Source organism: Dermochelys coriacea, chromosome 1 (genome assembly GCF_009764565.3).
Source record: "Dermochelys coriacea isolate rDerCor1 chromosome 1, rDerCor1.pri.v4, whole genome shotgun sequence".
NCBI lineage: Eukaryota > Metazoa > Chordata > Testudines > Dermochelyidae > Dermochelys > Dermochelys coriacea.
The window spans coordinates 37,755,503-37,772,455 of NC_050068.2; the positions used below are offsets into that span (position 1 = coordinate 37,755,503).

The following is a 16,953-nucleotide window of genomic DNA, read 5'->3' on the forward strand; positions in this document are numbered from 1 at the left end:
GAACTGTTTTTATAAAATGTTTAGAAGGGTCCTTTTTAGCAAAAACAGTGCCATCATAGTTTTGCTCATTGTTGGTGTATTCCTTCTTTGTTCTTTAACTATTAGAGCCAAATCCTCCACTGCTCTATGACAGCTTTGTGCTAATCTGGTGATGCAAAGATACCATAAAGATGGTTGAACCAATGTTAAGGATTACCTCTGTGTACAGGAATTCTCAGATAGTATAGAGCCCTTCTCCAGCACTTGGGGCTTGACTGGGAAAAAGAGGGCATTGGTCAAGGGATCCCTGTGCTCTGAGTATCCCGAATAGCAATTCCTGGAACCCAAATGGCCCCTAGGTGCCAGAAGCAGCATCTCTAATCTGGATCTGGTTACTGACCCAGCATTAAAGCTGTATGAGGGGAGCAATACTGGCACACTTTTTATAAACCTCACTTCCCTACACGTTACACCAGGCACTCCTTGGAAACAACTGAGACCAGGCCATCCATTTTTAATAGACATTCAACTCTTTATATAAATTCAGACATGCAGACCTTCCTATGTTCAGTTGTTGCCTTAACCACCTCTGTGAAATGAGTCAAATTTGAATGTGTGCTGTGCTTCATAGAACCCATTTTGATTTAAAACAAGTATTTTCAGCAGCAAGATGCTGCACCGAGAAGTCGGAAGCTTGCAGTATCTTTTGTGGGTTTTCATAGCATGTAAAAGACACTCATGATAATTATAGGGCTAGATTCTGTTTTTTACAGCCAGAAGTATGTTGAACAAGGTGCAGAGAGGCTGGGTTGTTCTGTAGTGTAGAATTTTGGATGGCTTTGCCACAATTCCTCTAGCTAGATCAGTGGCCCCTAAACTGTGGGGCACCACCCCCTGGAGGGGTGGGGAGGGATTGCCACCCAACCCCGCTTTGCCTGCTGTCCAGCCCCTCGCCCAGCCACTGGCTCCAGCACTTGCTCTGACCCCAGGCCAGCTCTGCCTTCATTCCCTCTCTGCCCGCATCCCCAGTTCTGCCACCAGCTTTGCCTTCAGCTCAAGATCCTCTGCTGAGCTACCTGTGCAGTAATAGAGTGGGGGTGTGGACAGATTCCATTACTGGTAAGGGGGGACACACTAGAGAATATTGAGCATCAGTGATCTAGATGTTTCAGTGATGTGATGTGCATGAACGAGTGGTGAGTATCTGCATATGCTTAATTGGCTGTTCAACTATCATTGCAATACATGCTTTCCCCACTTGTCAATACACCTTGTTGATTGATGCTAAAGAGCCATGATACTTCTTGCCTATTTTTGAATAGCTAGCAGGAAACAATGACTGTATTTCTGAAAAATATTGTGCATAGTTCCTGATTGGGAATGAAAGATCTGGGGAGGCATCCTCTTTCTCATCTTGCATAACCCCCTGCACACACATACACTTCTTCTCCAGGAATGGTCTGGTCTGTAGTTTTTATTTCTGTACTCTTGTGTCCACAGGCAAGAAATAGTCACTCGATATGATAGCATTCAGCTGCTAGAATGGTGGAACAGAATAGAACCTAAGTAGAAAGTACTAATTTAGCTGAGAGATCTAATAGGTGTATTAGGGAAAATACACTGTGGGTAGGTTCTGGACTAACAAATCACTAGAGACATGGGGAGACCTTGTTGGTTTAAATAATGTTGCTGCCTTCAGTCCATCTAAGTGATATTTTGGCATGGCTTCTCCGGTAGTTTTATCCTCTAAACTGAAGACAGCGGATGAGTTGGTCCTCTTGTATTGTCTTCAGATATTGGCCGAAGTAGCGAATTGGTTTGTTAAAACTTTTCCTTTGGCAGAGAAGGCTGGTGTCTGGTGAGTTGGTGGTTTATAGTTTAAGACTACCTAATGAATGCTCATAGAAGATTTACTGGGCCACCTCAGTTTTTTTTTTTTTAATTCTCTTAGCTTTCATATTGCTATTGATTTTAGTTACTTGGTGTAAGAGAGAAGTTAACCATAAGCAGTTACACCTAACACATGGGAAACTGTCATTGGAATGTTCTTGCAGGTTCGATTTTTCTTTTTGTGTAACTTGTAAAACTTGTAAAAAGCAAGTCTGGCAGCTACCAATGGATATTTTAAATTCCTTTGAGATTGTTGCTGCCTTCTCTGTCTGCTGTACATCTACACAAACTAACTAAGTGCCAAAATTCTCAAATGGAAAAAGATAGTATAGTAAATAAAAGGCTTCTATGGCACTTGTGGTTCAATCCTGCTGTATCTAAGCCATGATGTACATGGTCCTTTCAAAGTGCTATATAAAACTGATATTGCATACTGTGAGGTGGTGTTTACATGTAGATGATTATATTATTATTCTGTATTCTACACATGAGTACGCTTTGCCCACAGAATAAAACAAACTTTCTCCATTACTGAATAATGCTACCAAAACCTGTGTCAATATTCTCTTACAATATGAATTGCAAATTGGTTGATTGTCACTCTCTCCATTGTGCCTATATCGTTTAATCAATCCCTGTTCTATATCCTTCCTTGCAGAGATACTCCAATTTGAATTTTTAAATGGGCATTCCATACTTCTCACAATATCAAAAAGTCTAAATAATCCTAAATTTCCTTTTTGTTTAATAAATGCACTGACAGATAATTGAGGCTAATGTTTGACCTATCTCTTGAAAAACAAAATGTGTTTAATCTAATGATAGTTGTTTATACTCTAAATATTTATTTCTAAAAATTATACTACTGCAAAAGTTTAAAAATTGAGTCTGGTCCTAATTCACAAGATTTATTTTTTCATTAAATAATGGGATGTTTTTTCTGTTTTCTGGTAACTTTCTAACCCTCTACTCAATCCCAATATGCATGTGAAAATGAGTGTTGCCAATTTATAAGAATTATGATTTTGATACAACATATTAATTTTGTGACTCACCATTAACTCTGCACCCTCAACCCCACAACAACTCCACCTACCCAATCACACAACAGTTCTGCACCTCTCAACCCCATATCTGCCCCTTGCCCAATGTACATCTTTGTTCTTCTTGCGGTTCCAGAGGTTCTTCATCCTTTCCTCCCAAGCCTCATGGAGAGGCAGCTCTAGGGAGTCCTCTTCTCCACCTCAACAGGACTGTGTTGCAGGATTTGAGGGGAGGGGAGAGCAACTGGCCCATTTTTCATAGAAGTTGGAGGAGGGAGCAGAAATTGGTCTTTTTCTGCTCTCTTCCCTCTCCTCCATTCAGACACTCTCTCAGCTCCTAAAGAGCGGGGAGAGAGCTCTGCCTGTGTTCTGCAGCATATCACCAAGAAATAATGAAGAGTTGTTGTTTCATAGGACATGTACACTGCATGTAGTGCTTCTGCAGAGCCCAAAGAAGCAGCACAATTCATAGAATCATAGAATATCGGGTTTGGAAGGGACCTCAGGAGGTCATCTAGACCAACCCCCTGCTCAAAGCAGGACCAATCCCCAACTAAATCATCCCAGCCAGGGCTTTGTCAAGCCTGACCTTAAAAACCTCTAAGGAAGGAGATTCCACCACCTCCCTAGGTAATGCATTCCAGTGCTTCACCACCCTCCTAGTGAAAGTTTTTCCTAATATCCAACCTAAACCTCCCCAACTGCAACTTGAGACCATTACTCCTTGTTCGGTCATCTGCTACCACTGAGAACAGTCTAGATCCGTCCTCTTTGGAACCCCCTTTCAGGTAGTTGAAAGCAGCTATCAAATCCCCCCTCATTCTTCTCTTCTACAGACTAAACAATCCCAGTTCCTTCAGCCTCTCCTCATAAATCATGTGTTCCAGTCCCCTAATCATTTTTGTTGCCCTCCGCTGGACTCTTTCCAATTTTTCCACATCCTTCTTGTAGTATGGGGACAAAACTGGACACACTACTCCAGCTGAGGCTTTACCAGTGTCGAATAGAGGGGAACGAACATGTTCCTCGATCTGCTGGCAATGCCCCTATTTATACAGCCCAAAATGCCATTGACTTCTTGGCAACAAGGGCACACTGTTGACTCATATCCAGCTTCTCGTCCACTGTAACCCCTAGGTCCTTTTCTGCAGAACTGCTGCTTAGCCGTTCAGTCTGTAGTGGGGCATGGGATTCTTCCGTCCTAAGTGCAGGGCTCTGCACTTGTCCTTGTTGAATCTCCTCAGATTTCTTTTGGTCCAATCCTCTAATTTGTCTAGGGCCCTCTGAATCCTATCCCTACCCTCCAGCGTACCTACCACTCCTCCCAGTTTAGTGTCATTGGCAAACTTGCTGAGGGTGCAGTCCACGCCATCCTACAGATCATTTTAATGAAGATATTGAACAAAACCGGCCGCAGGACTGACCCTTGGGGCACTCTGCTTGATACCAGCTGCCAACTAGACATGGAGCTATTGATCACTTCCCATTGAGCCCAACGATCTAGGCAGCTTTTATCCACCTTCTAGTCCATTCATCCAGCCCATACTTCTTTTAACTTGCTGGCAAGAATACTGTGGGAGACCGTGTCAAAAGCTTTACTAAAGTCAAGGAATAACACATCCAATGCTTTCCCCTCATCCACAGAACCAGTTATCTCATCATAGAAGGCAATTAGATTATTCAGGCATGACTTGCCCTTGGTGAATCTATGTTGGCTATTCTGATCACTTTCCTCTAAGTGCTTCAGAATTGATTCCTTGAGGACCTGCTCCCTGATTTTTCCAGGACTGAGGTGAGGCTGACTGGATTCCCCGGATCCTCCTCCTCCCCTTTTTTAAAGATGGGCACTACATTAGCCTTTTTCCAGTCATCCGGGACCTCCCCGGATCACCATGAGTTTTCAAAGATAATGGCCAACTGCTCTGCAATCACATCCGCCAACTTCTTTAGCACTCTCAGATGCAGCGCATCCAGCCCCATGGACTTGTGCTCGTCCAGCTTTTCTAAATAGTCCCGAACCACTTCTTTCTTCACAGAGGGCTGATCACCTTCTCCCCATGCTGTGCTGCCCAGTATAGTAGTCTGAGAGCTGACCTTGTTCATGAAGACAGAGGCAAAAAAAGCATTGAGTACATCCTCTGTCACTAGGTTGCCTCCCTCGTTCAGTAAGGAGCCCACACTTTCCTTGACTTTCTTCTTGTTGCTAACATTCCTGAAGAAACCGTTCTTTGTTACTCTTAACATCTCTTGCTAGCTGCAACTCCAAGTGTGATTTGGCCTTCCTGATTTCACTCCTGCATGCCCGAGCAATATTTTTATACTCTTCCCTGGTCATTTGTCCAATCTTCCACTTCTTGTAAGCTTCTTTTTTGTGTTTAAGATCAGCAAGGATTTCACTGTGAAGTCAAGCTGGTTGCCTGCCATATTTACTATTCTTTCTACACATCGGGATGGTTTGTTCCTGTAACCTCAATAAGGATTCTTTAAAATACAGCCTGCTCTCCTGGACTCCTTTCCCCCGCGTGTTATTCTCCCAGGGGATCTTGCCCATCAGCTCCCTGAGGGAGTCAAAGTCTGCTTTTCTGAAGTCCCAGAGTCTGTATTCTGTTGCTCTCCTTTCTTCCTTGTGTCAGGATCCTGAACTCTACCATCTCATGGTCACTGCCTCCCAGGTTCCCATCTACTTTTGCTTCCCTTACTAATTCTTCCCGGTTTGTGAGCAGCAGGTCAAGAAGACCTCTGCACCTAGTTGGTTCCTCCAGCACTTGCATCAGGAAATTGTCCCCTACACTTTCCAAAAACTTCCTTGATTGTCTGTGCACCCCTGTATTGCTCTCCCAGCAGATATCGGGGTGATTGAAGTCTCCCATGAGAACCAGGGCCTGCAATCTAGCAACTTCTGTTAGTTGCAGGAAGAAAGCCTTGTCCACCTCATCTCCCTGATCTGGTGGTCTATAGCAGACTCCCAGCACGACATCACCCTTGTTGCTCACACTTTGTAAACTTAATCCAGAGCGTTTTTCTGCAGTTTCATACTGGAGCTCTGAGCAGTCATACTGCTCTCTTACATACAAAGCAACTCCCCCACCTTTTCTTCCTTGCCTGTCCTTCTTGAACAGTTTATATCCATCCATGACAGTACTCCAGTCATGTGAGTTATCCCACCAAGTCTCTGTTATTCCAATCGCATCATAATTCCTTGACTGTGTCAGGATTTCCAGTTCTCCCTGCTTGTTTCCCAGGCTTCTTGCATTTGTGCATTGGCACTTAAGATAACTCGCTGATAATCCCACTTTCTCAATATGAGGCACGAGCCCTCCCCTCTTGCGCTGTCCTGCTTGTGCTTCCTCCCGGTATCCTTCTACCCCACTTACCTCAGGGCTTTGGTCTCCTTCCCCTGGTGAACCTAGTTTAAAGCCCTCCTCACTAGGTTAGCCAGCCTGCTTGCGAAGATGCTCTTCCCTCTCTTCGTTAGGTGGAGCCCGTCTCTGTCTAGCACTTCTCCTTCTTGGAACACCATCCCATGGTCAAAGAATCCAAAGCCTTCTCTCCGACACCACCTGCATAGCCATTTGTTTACTTCCACAATTAGACGGTCTCTACCCGGGCCTTTTCCTTCCAGAGGGAGGATGGACGAGAATACCACTTGCGCCTCAAACTCCTTCATTTTTCTTCCCAGAGCCACGTAGTCTGCAATGATCCGCTCAAGGTCATTCTTCGCAGTATCATTGGTGCCCATGTGGAGAAGCAGGAAGGGGTAGTGATCCAAGGGTTTGATGAGTCTCTGCAGTCTCTCTGTTACATCGTGAATCCTAGCTCCTGGCAAGCAGCAGACTTCTCGGTTTTCCTGGTCAGGGCGGCAGATAGATGACTCAGTCCCCCTGAGGAGGGAGTCCTCCGACCACCACCACCCGCCTCCTTCTCTTGGGAGCGGTGGTAGTGGAACCTCCATCCCGAGGACAGTGCCTCTCATGCCTTCCAATCGCGGAGTCTCCTTCTGCTCCCTTCCCTCAAATTTCAGAATAGCAGCCGTGTTAGTCTGTATTCGCAAAAAGAAAAGGAGTACTTGTGGCACCTTAGAGACTAACAAATTTATTTGAGCATAAGCTTTCGTGAGCTACAGCTCACTTCATCCAGTGAAATGCATCCGATGAAGTGAGCTGTAGCTCACAAAAGCTTATGCTCAAATAAATTTGTTAGTCTCTAAGGTGCCACAAGTACTCCTTTTCTTCTTTCCTCAAATGTATCATCTAGTCCCCTCTCTGCATTAGTACCTGTGGAGAGAACATGAAAACAGTTGCTTACCTGTATCTGTGCTGCTGGTACATGGACGCTCCCCTTTCTTCTTCTGGAGGTCACATGCTGCCAAATTTCTTCACTCTCCTTCTGTCCCTGCTGTGCAGCCTGCTCTGAATCTTCAGAATATGTTCGTAGAAGCATATCCTGATGTCAGTCCAGGAAATCTTCAGTTTCTCTTATGCAATGCAGAGTTGATACTTGTTTCTCCAGACCTTGAACCTTCTCTTCCAATATGGAGGCCGACTTGCACTTTGTACAAAGTCACTTCTGTCCTGTGGAAGAAAGACAAACATGGCACATCCTATGCAGGTAACAACAGCTGAATGCTCACCATCCATATTACCTTCCTTCTAAGAGCTTCCTCAGGAGTTATAGTAACTACTCAGAGAAGCCTGCAAGATGAAAGCTTCAGTGGGCTCTCCCCAGGCGAACTCCCAGGCAAACTCTCTCTGTTAGCAACTCGACTATTTGTTCATTGTTCAGCTGGTTTGCAGCTGAGTGGCTTTTTATAACAGTGAGGCCCACTCAAAGCTCACCTGGAACAAAGCACTCCCAATTCACACTTTTTTCAAACAATCAAGCACCTGGTCAAACTGACAAAGTGTCCCTGCAACAGACACTCAGATACTCGCCAACAAGCCCCCCAATGCAGCACTTTGCGGACCTCCTCTTGGACAGATCCCAGGCAAACTCCTGCTGTTAGCCGCTCCGCTGTTCGCGGGAGGTGAGACAAGTAAGTACTTAGCCACAGGGAGTTACTTTTAAAAAATGAGAATTCATCTACATGTTGCCAGTTCTACATTTTTTTTGTCCCATTTTATCGTCTGAAATTGCGTAAGTGGATGTTTTTGCTTGTTTCTTTAATAATAGAATTTCAGATTTTACAAAGATGTTTTTCTGTTAAGCAATTCCACACTTAAAATGCTCATCTGTGCTGAAAAAGATAACTTCTGGGACTTCATAGGTTAAGAAAGCTGAAATGCTTTGACAAACTCTACTCCTCCATCAGAGTTTGCAATTTGATGTTAATGGGACATAAGTAATTCATGAGCTAGTGAAAATACCACTGTCGGTGCCTCAGTCTGGGTTTAGGATCCTGACTTTAGGCTCCTGCATTTGACAAATTTGGTATGTATATAACCAAGTTAATAACTTGGTTAAGATATTGAAAGTCTACATAGCTTTTCAATGTTAATTCTGAAACCATTTTGTTTTTGAAAATAAAAATTGTCACTCAGAATTTTTTAATAAATATATGCTTAGGCTCTGATGTAGCAAATGCTTATATGCACATTCTTAACAATGCAGTGGAACTGATAATGTGAGTAATGTCATGCACCTGCTTAAATGTTTGCAACATCAGGTTCTTAACGTTCAATATTACGTGTTTTGCCTATAACAGTTTTGTAAAATTAAAATAAATACACCAGTAGTGGTAATTGTTAATTTCAATCTAATAAACTAAATTATAAATGCTATTTTTAAAGTTGCAGTAGCACACCTTTTCAAATAACTTTTTACAGAGCCTCAATCTGATTTAATCAATGACTTAATCCAGTGCCTTAAATCAATTATTTACAGTGCTATACTCGGCTATATTCTAAAGTAACTTGATGGGTCTTATTTTTAAGCATTTATTGCATAAGTAGAAGGACAAACAAAAAAACATAATTTATCTTTGTTTTTTAAACATAAGTTATGGGGAGGGCAGGAATGGAGGTTAGATGAGAGGTATTTTTTACAATTTTATTTTTAAAGTACATTTCAGTGAGCTATTAGACACTATATTTTCTTTCTTCAGTTCCGAGCTTTGGCTTTTTAAAATATTCTCACTCGCATTACCTTCTCTATCTCCTAAAGCAAAACAAGTTAGATCAACAAAAAGAACCACATTTGACAGATGCTAGACTCTCAAGTAACCATGGTTGAACGGAGCAAAAAGTAATGTATAACAGCATAACATTTTCTTTAAGCTTCCATATAACTGTGGTGATCTGCCATTAACCAAAAAGTTTTGGCTTCACTCATTTGAGCTAGATGTAATTTCCATCTAACAATCCAAGTGCGTATTTCTTTCAAACATCAGCAAAGTTCCTCAAGCTCTGTGGCTTGGCTGTCCTTGCTTGCTGAATTTATAGTAAGGTAGCTGCATAGTCATGATATTTTATTTTTCAATGACAGTTATCCATCGGCCTAATGTGGCAGTTCCTATGTACCCAGCTGTTTTTCACTATTTTGAGGCCACTTCCAGGAATATGCAGTACTATTCTCCCAGCAAGAACTGTTCACGTGGATAGGATCTCACTAATAGCAGGTTACGCGTGAAACTTCTCTTTAAATCCTTTTAGATCTCTCCAAGTTGTAGATGGATGGTTCTTGCTTCAAGAGATGTCCCAGTGTACTCTATGGTGGTGACAGAACCCTCACTGGAGTATAGAGATAGCTTATGTAAGTGGCATTTTAAAATACGTCACAGTTTGCAAAGTTTGATTTATTTTTTAGAGAGATTCCAAAGGATGTTTAAAAATAAAATACAAACTGACATTATATTTTAAAATTGTATGTGCCTGTTATCACATGCTCCAGTGAGGCTCTATGACAGACATGTGGTTGCACCTAGCATAACATATTCTAGGACATCTCTGAAACTTTTCTGGTCCTAAAAAGAATAATGTTCTAAAAGCCTCTTTCATGTGTGGTACTACTGTGGGTCCCCTTGCTATTTGGGATATTTAGCCTGTAATCATACACTTACTGCTTTTATTTATTTTTTTTTTAACGTAAGTATTTGTAGGACACTAGCCTAATATGCTGTTCCCAGAGAGCTAGAAAAAAGTTTATACACACAGAAGGAATCAAACAAGGGAGAGCCAAATCCAGGAATGTTCTTGGAGAAATTTTTTCCTTTCCAAATGGGAAAAAGGCAAAATTAGTAAGTGGTTGGTGTTTTGTTTTTCCTCCCTCCTCCATGTTTTTAAGAACTGTATTATACCAGAATGGGTGTTTCTTTTATGGAAATTTTTTGATGCACCAAAACATACACAGCAAACTCCTTTGTTTTAAGTAAAAATGGATTTTTATACTTAGTAAAAATATAAATGTGCATCAAAAATTAAAATGTAGCAGAAAGTGACCTGAAGGAAGAAAAATACTTAAAGAAAAACCGATTGAATTTAAACTTCCTGTGAACTTAACCAAAAACATTTATTTACATACTACCATATCTTTCTTACAGAAATACCTATTTTCAGATGTCAAACATACAATATGGTGTGCTAACTGGTTTCAGCTTTACAAACAATAGTGAGATTTGTGTGTGTGTATTTAAGATATTAAAATGGTGAAGAAATTCTTTTCCATGATGATTATGAAAAATACTATCTATAAACTGTTTTCTTCCCCCATACAAGATCCACTAAAATATATGGATATGTGGCAAAATCAAAACTCTGCATTGTATGAAAAATGTATGTTTTATCAATTAGACTGTTAAACTCATTCTCACAAATTACCATAGAGGATTAAAAAAAATTAGCAGGATTAAAAAAATCTGTAGGAAAAACAAGCTTACCCAGAGTAGTTATAGTAAATAAAGTTTTTTGAAGGGATAGAAACTCTCCTGCTTCAGCTGGTGGTAGCTACTGTCAGAAATGGGGTACTCGAATAGAAGGTCACTGGTCTTATCTAGCACAACAATTTCTGTATTGTATATACGATATATATGCTACTTTTTCTTACACAATGTACAAGGAAAAAAATTAGTGAGTCAATATGGAGAAGGAAAGAGTTTCCAGATAGTATTTTGTTCTCTTTACATTTTGTGGTTTGTGTTTTTTGATTTTTTTTAAAATCATCTCTGAATAAAATGTTTCTGTGTGACAAATTTCTGTTAGGTAAGAACCTTTTTACTATAGAAGTGTTTGTCGGCCATCAACTATAACGCCCAGTGCAATTATAAAATGTATGTATATTTCTTTAACTTCCAAAATATGGGAAAACTTCATGGCTACCTGAATATTGCAGCATGAATTATACCATGGCATTATACACGATTATCTTTTTAGAAGTATATCACAACGATTTTTTGACAATTTGAAGGTTTAGTGTTGTAGTTAAAATATGTAGCCACTATTTAAATTTTAGCCTGAGAGCTAAGAAAGTTATGAAGATTGTGAAAATGTTCTCATCACATACAGTTAAAGAGCTTGTGAGAGTGCTAGCCTATAGGCAACGCTTCAGAGAGCTTTTACTCAGAAAAGCAATAAGATAGTGATTTTTTTTTCTATTTTTTAAAATTAAAATACCACCTACTGCTTGAATGAGTATATGCAATTGTAAAAAGACACCGGAGGGATAAATGAATGAGAGTCCTTCATACCCACAGTGTAAAGGACAAATAGACAATTTTCCTCAAATCCTCAAATACACCAAGTACACTAACCCACAACAGAAATTCTATAGCATGTGTGGTTCAGGAAGTCAAAGGTAGTCATAATGGATGGTCTTCTGGCCTTAAAATTTATGGGAGAAATCCTGGCCTCATTGAAATCAATAGCAAAACTTTGCCTTCAATGAGGTCAGTATTTCATCCTGTGAATCTGAGAAATGAAACCATTTCTGATGTGAAACGTAAAAGCTCTTTAACACAGCATGACAATATTATACAACTGTTTACTGTAGGTAGTGAAAAATACCTTTACCCAGTTGAAAAAAAGGGTTCGTTTGGAGTTATTACCAGGAATTTGAGCTGGTTGCTGGAACATACACACAACTCTTTTTTTGAAAAGTGCTATAGGATCTTTAATAACTACACATCATGATGATGCCTAGCTTTTATATCATGCTTTACTAAAGATGTCAGTATCATTATCCCCATTTTACAGAAGGGGAAACTGAGGCACAGAAACGGGGGAAATGACTTGCCTAAAGTTACCCAGCAAACCTGGATCCTATTCCTGGGTCTGCCACTTAAGTCCTGATTCCCAGTCCAGTGTTCTGTGTCCTAAGCCATGGAACCTCATTTCTCTCCCATTCAAGTATGGACTAGGCCTACCTATCCTGAACATGTGAAGTCTGACTGCATCTCAGTGGAAGGTGGAATGACTGGACATACCGTTGGCTTTTTGTTTTGTGTGTCTTTAAATCCATGGTACCTTCACCTTTATGCATATTAATCTTACTATTTCTGAGGAATTGTAAAGAACTTTAACAAGCCACATTATTCTCTTTCGGCCAATTAGAATCAAGAATAAGTGTAATCTACAGTATTTCTTTTTTAAAAAGCTGTTATACTGGCATATTGTGCATGTCACAATGGCAGTATGCTAATTGTTTCATAGACTGCGGTACCCAAAGCTATAAGGGACATCGTTACATAATCAGACTTAAATCCAGAGTTTGACAAGTACTAATGAAGCTCTAAAAGTAGGGAAGAGGTATTTGGAGGATCCGCCCCTCTGAATTTGTAATGGGGATACATGAGACTCAACAAGAGCATTATTATTACACTCAAATACACAAAAATGACTCTTAATACATTGGTTTAGTGTGTGATCCTGCCTGTCTCTAAGGGCTGGCCCTAGCAATAATAAATCAAATAGGGCTTTTTTTCTTTTGATGTCGAAGGTCCCAGATCAGGTCTCTGCTGATATCTTTTGGATTTGTCTGATTGTGGCCATAATTCTTTACATCTACACCCACACACACTAGCATGGATTACGCCTTGTCCCTGTGTTGCCAAAGTGTTGGACATATTCCTGGTGGTTTCATCACATGATGTAATCTTTAATTAAGATTAATCTTTGATTCCTGGAGACTCCAGGGCAATCCTACAGGGTTGGCAACTCTAATGTAGGGACATGGTTTGATGTGGCTCAATACTTCATCTTGGGAATCTTGAGACACTCGCTCTTCAGCTCACTCTGTGACAACCAGTGGGAGAGCCTGTGTAACTAGGGAGACCAAAAGCCAAGTCATCGCTCCAAACAGACTTTTTCAACCTGTACTCCCTTTTCCCTTGTTCCTGCCAGTGTTTTGCAACCTCCTCCCTCCCTGCATTATTTCGCAGACTTCCTCAAAATGACTCTGTATAGGTAAACAGTACAATATTTTAGGGAGCTGGAAATGTACTTTAAAATGGTACAAATGAAGAAACTTGTGTAAAACAGAAATAAAGTCTTTTTAAAACTTTATTTCAAATGTATATGGAAAGACAGTACTCAAAGAACTCTCTCTCTCCCTTTAAATAAATGTGTGCATTATAAATACCATATATGGCTTTCATAACAAACACTTATTTGGCTTGACAGCAGCTCTTTACTTCTGTCTTCCTCTACTTCATCTACCCCCCCCCTTTGAAGGGGGGAAGAGACTGTGTTGGGGAGGGAATTCAGATTGACACCCAGTTTGCCAATAGAAATCCTGGATTAAATTAATAACATTACTAAGACTAATTAGCTGTGTTTGTTGTGCTCTGCTTGATCCATGATCACATGGAAAGTAATGGTTGTAAAACAAGAAATTAAGTGTTTCTGTGATGTCTGTTTCAGCCATGGGAACAAAGAAGTATTTTCTTGTAGAGGAATAAAATTGGCAGTAGACTGGTTTTTGGAAAGACGCCACAAAGATGTTACAGTGTTTGTGCCAGCATGGAGAAAAGAACAGTCAAGACCTGATGCTCTTATCACAGGTAAACTCTGTTCTGACATCACTGTCTTAAGTTTTGATTTGTATAAAGTAAGAGAGAGCTAATTGTGAGCATTAGCTGAACAAACCATTTGAAATTAATTTTTTTATGCAGTAAAACATCTTTGGTCTAAGACCTTTTTAGTGAACTCCAGGTGGGGAGGAAAAAGGCAAGGGAATGCATAACCAGTACACAGCAAGATCCCATTGTTTCGTGTGCTTGCCAGATGAGCTTTCCCTGAAAGTTTCTAGTTAAATCTCTACGGTTATGGGGTTTTTTTATCCATCTGCTGTATATCATTAAAAATGAAAATTTTTGAAAATTGTAGTGAGTGTGTAGATTATTGTAGCTGTTCAGAAACAAACTCCTTTTAATGATCGGGAAGATTGCCTTTTTTTTTTTTGGTTGTTGTTTTTGTAAGGTAGTTTCAGTAATACATACTGATGGGCAACAGTAGTACCAATGAGCTGCATTTGAAAGGAGAAAGGCATACCCCCTTGCTCTGTTGTTTTTCATATATGAGATTACTAAATTCAGTTTTAGAAAGTCTTGAGTGAAAACCATGTCAGCCAGTGCACTGAAGTCCACCCAAGAATGTCTTCTAGAGAAGACAGACTTCTAAGTGGCCACTTTGAGTGGAGTTCAAATTAAAGAAATCTGTTTACAAGGACATGGGGCTCTTACAGAAGCTACTTCCTTTTGTGACCAGAAAGCAGTCTATCCCATCTCTTTTTGGGGAACAAATAGAACCCCTCTTGGAAGTGTGATTCAGGAAAAGCTGAATGACTCCATTGAGAAACTGGTATTCTGCTTTGCCTTTTTGGTGCTCCAAAACATAGAAAAAGAAAACAATTTGATCTGAATGTGTTTGTTCTTCCCAGGTAAAAATGAAGGACTTGCACTAGGGCAGGATCCTTTCTCTTTATCACATTTTGGATTATGTCAGAAGAGAGGCAGGGAAACTTCTTGATTCAATGGGAAAACTAGAATTTTTCTTTCAAGTTAAGCTGAATACAGTTCTCAGGACCACTCGTCCAAGGCAAAAGATAATGAAACACACTCTTTAATAAAGGCTGCCATTTTTCCTTGCCTTCTGGTTGAAGAAATGGCTTCTAAAAATGCCACCTAAAATGAAAGAGAGTTTAAATGAATAGTCACCATAGTTTCTAAAGAAAAGTAGCAGAGTATTTTGAGCACCAGACTTCACTGCTAAACTGGAGTGATCTTTGCAGAATTTGAGCTTTTATTTGCTCAACTACTTTTAGACCATGCCTTAAGGACAAGCTACCACCTGGGAACATTTGTTATAGCCCATCATACCATTAAATGGAGGATCTGTCTCTTTGAAGTACTAAGTGACTTACGATTTTATGATAGGCTGCATTGAAGATAATAAGAAAATAAAGGTATTTGTTACTCAGAGGAAATATTCCTATCAGCACGTCATAAAGGGCAGGCTCAGTTGTGCTGGTCAGTAGTTACTTGTGTTGGAGATTTGGGAAGGACATCAGTCATACAGCTTTTGACCTTCAGACTTAATTCATCCCAAGCTATGGCTTAGTAGATGATGGTGGAGTGGGCCCTGCAATAGAGGGTTCTGAGGAAGAGGCCAAGTCCAGAGTCAGTAAGTTCTTTTCTTTTACCTTGTCCAGTTGTATCTGTCAACACCTTGGCAATGGGAGGAAAAGTAAGAAGTGGAGAAAGCATTGAAGTCTATTTCTAGCATATGCTTGCATCTTCTGTAGAACAAAAAGAAAAGGAGTACTTGTGGCACCTTAGAGACTAACAAATTTATTAGAGCATAAGCTTTCGTGAGCTACAGCTCACTTCATCGGATGCATTTCGATGAAGTGAGCTGTAGCTCACGAAAGCTTATGCTCTAATAAATTTGTTAGTCTCTAAGGTGCCACAAGTACTCCTTTTCTTTTTGCGAATACAGACTAACACGGCTGCTACTCTGAATTCTGTAGAACAGAGGCACTTCACAGTTGTCTTTTGCAACAAGTCTCTGAATAAGTAATGAATTAAATAATTAAATCTCCATAGTCATAGATTCCAAGGCCAGAAGGAACCATTGTGAGCATCTAGCCTGACCTCTTGTATAACACAGGCCGTAGAATTTCCCCCAGATAATTCTTAGAACATATATTTTAGAAAAGCCTCTAATCTTAAATGAAAAATTGTCAGTGATAGAAAATCCACTACTATCCTTTGTAAATTTTTCCAATGGTTAATTATTCTTGCCATTAAAAATGTACACCTTATTTCCAGTATGAATTTGTCTAGCTTCAACTTCCATCCAGTGGATCATGTTATACCTTGCTCTACTAGATTGAAAAGCCCATAAATATTTGTTTGTATTATAGGTACTTGTAGGCTGTAATCAAGTCACCCCTTAACAACCTACTATTTTGTTAGACTCAAAGAGCTCATTATATTTAATTTATCACTATAAACCACTATAAACTACAACCCATGGGCCATGTCTGACCTGTCAAACGTTTTAATCTGGCCCTTGAACTCCCGCGGGGAGCAGGAGTGGGGTCTGGGGCTTGCCCCGCTCCGGCACTCCAGCTGGGGAGCAGGGTTGGGAACTTGCTCCGCTCTGCGCATGCTATGCTCCACACAGTTCCCAGAAACAGCAGCATGTCCCCATTCCAATTTTTAAGCGTAGGAGCAGCCAGGGGGCTCTGCACACTGTCCCTGCCCTAGGTGCTTCCCTGCAGCTCCCATTGGCTGGGAACCGCAGCCAATGGGAGCTGCAGGGGTGACACCTGCGGATGGGGCAGCACGCAGAGCCACCTGGCCAGCTCCGCATAGGAGCCGGAGGGGGGAATATGCCCCTGCTTCTACAAGCTGCAGAGGGTGGCACCTGCAGACGGGACAGCATGCAGAGCCGCCTGGACACGCCTCTGCTTCGGAGCTGGAGGTGGAACGTGCCGCTGCTTCAGGTAAACACTGCCTGGAGCCTTAATCTCAGTGAGTACCAAGTGAGGATGAAGAGATCTATCTTTACTTCAGAATGCAGTCATTGGACTACCTTGATTACAGTCAGGA

General features: G+C 40.9%; 1 protein-coding gene across 4 annotated transcripts in view; it reads left to right on the top strand.

Moving 5' to 3' along the window:
* Positions 1-16,953, top strand: part of ZC3H12C (zinc finger CCCH-type containing 12C) — a 60,232-nt gene that overhangs the window by 29,390 nt on the left and 13,889 nt on the right. For all 4 annotated transcript variants that reach the window (XM_043504232.1, XM_038369409.2, XM_038369398.2 and 1 more), the window contains one exon: positions 13,760-13,899. In XM_043504232.1, coding sequence (XP_043360167.1) covers positions 13,760-13,899 — 140 coding nt within the window. The remainder of the gene's footprint in view (positions 1-13,759; positions 13,900-16,953) is intronic.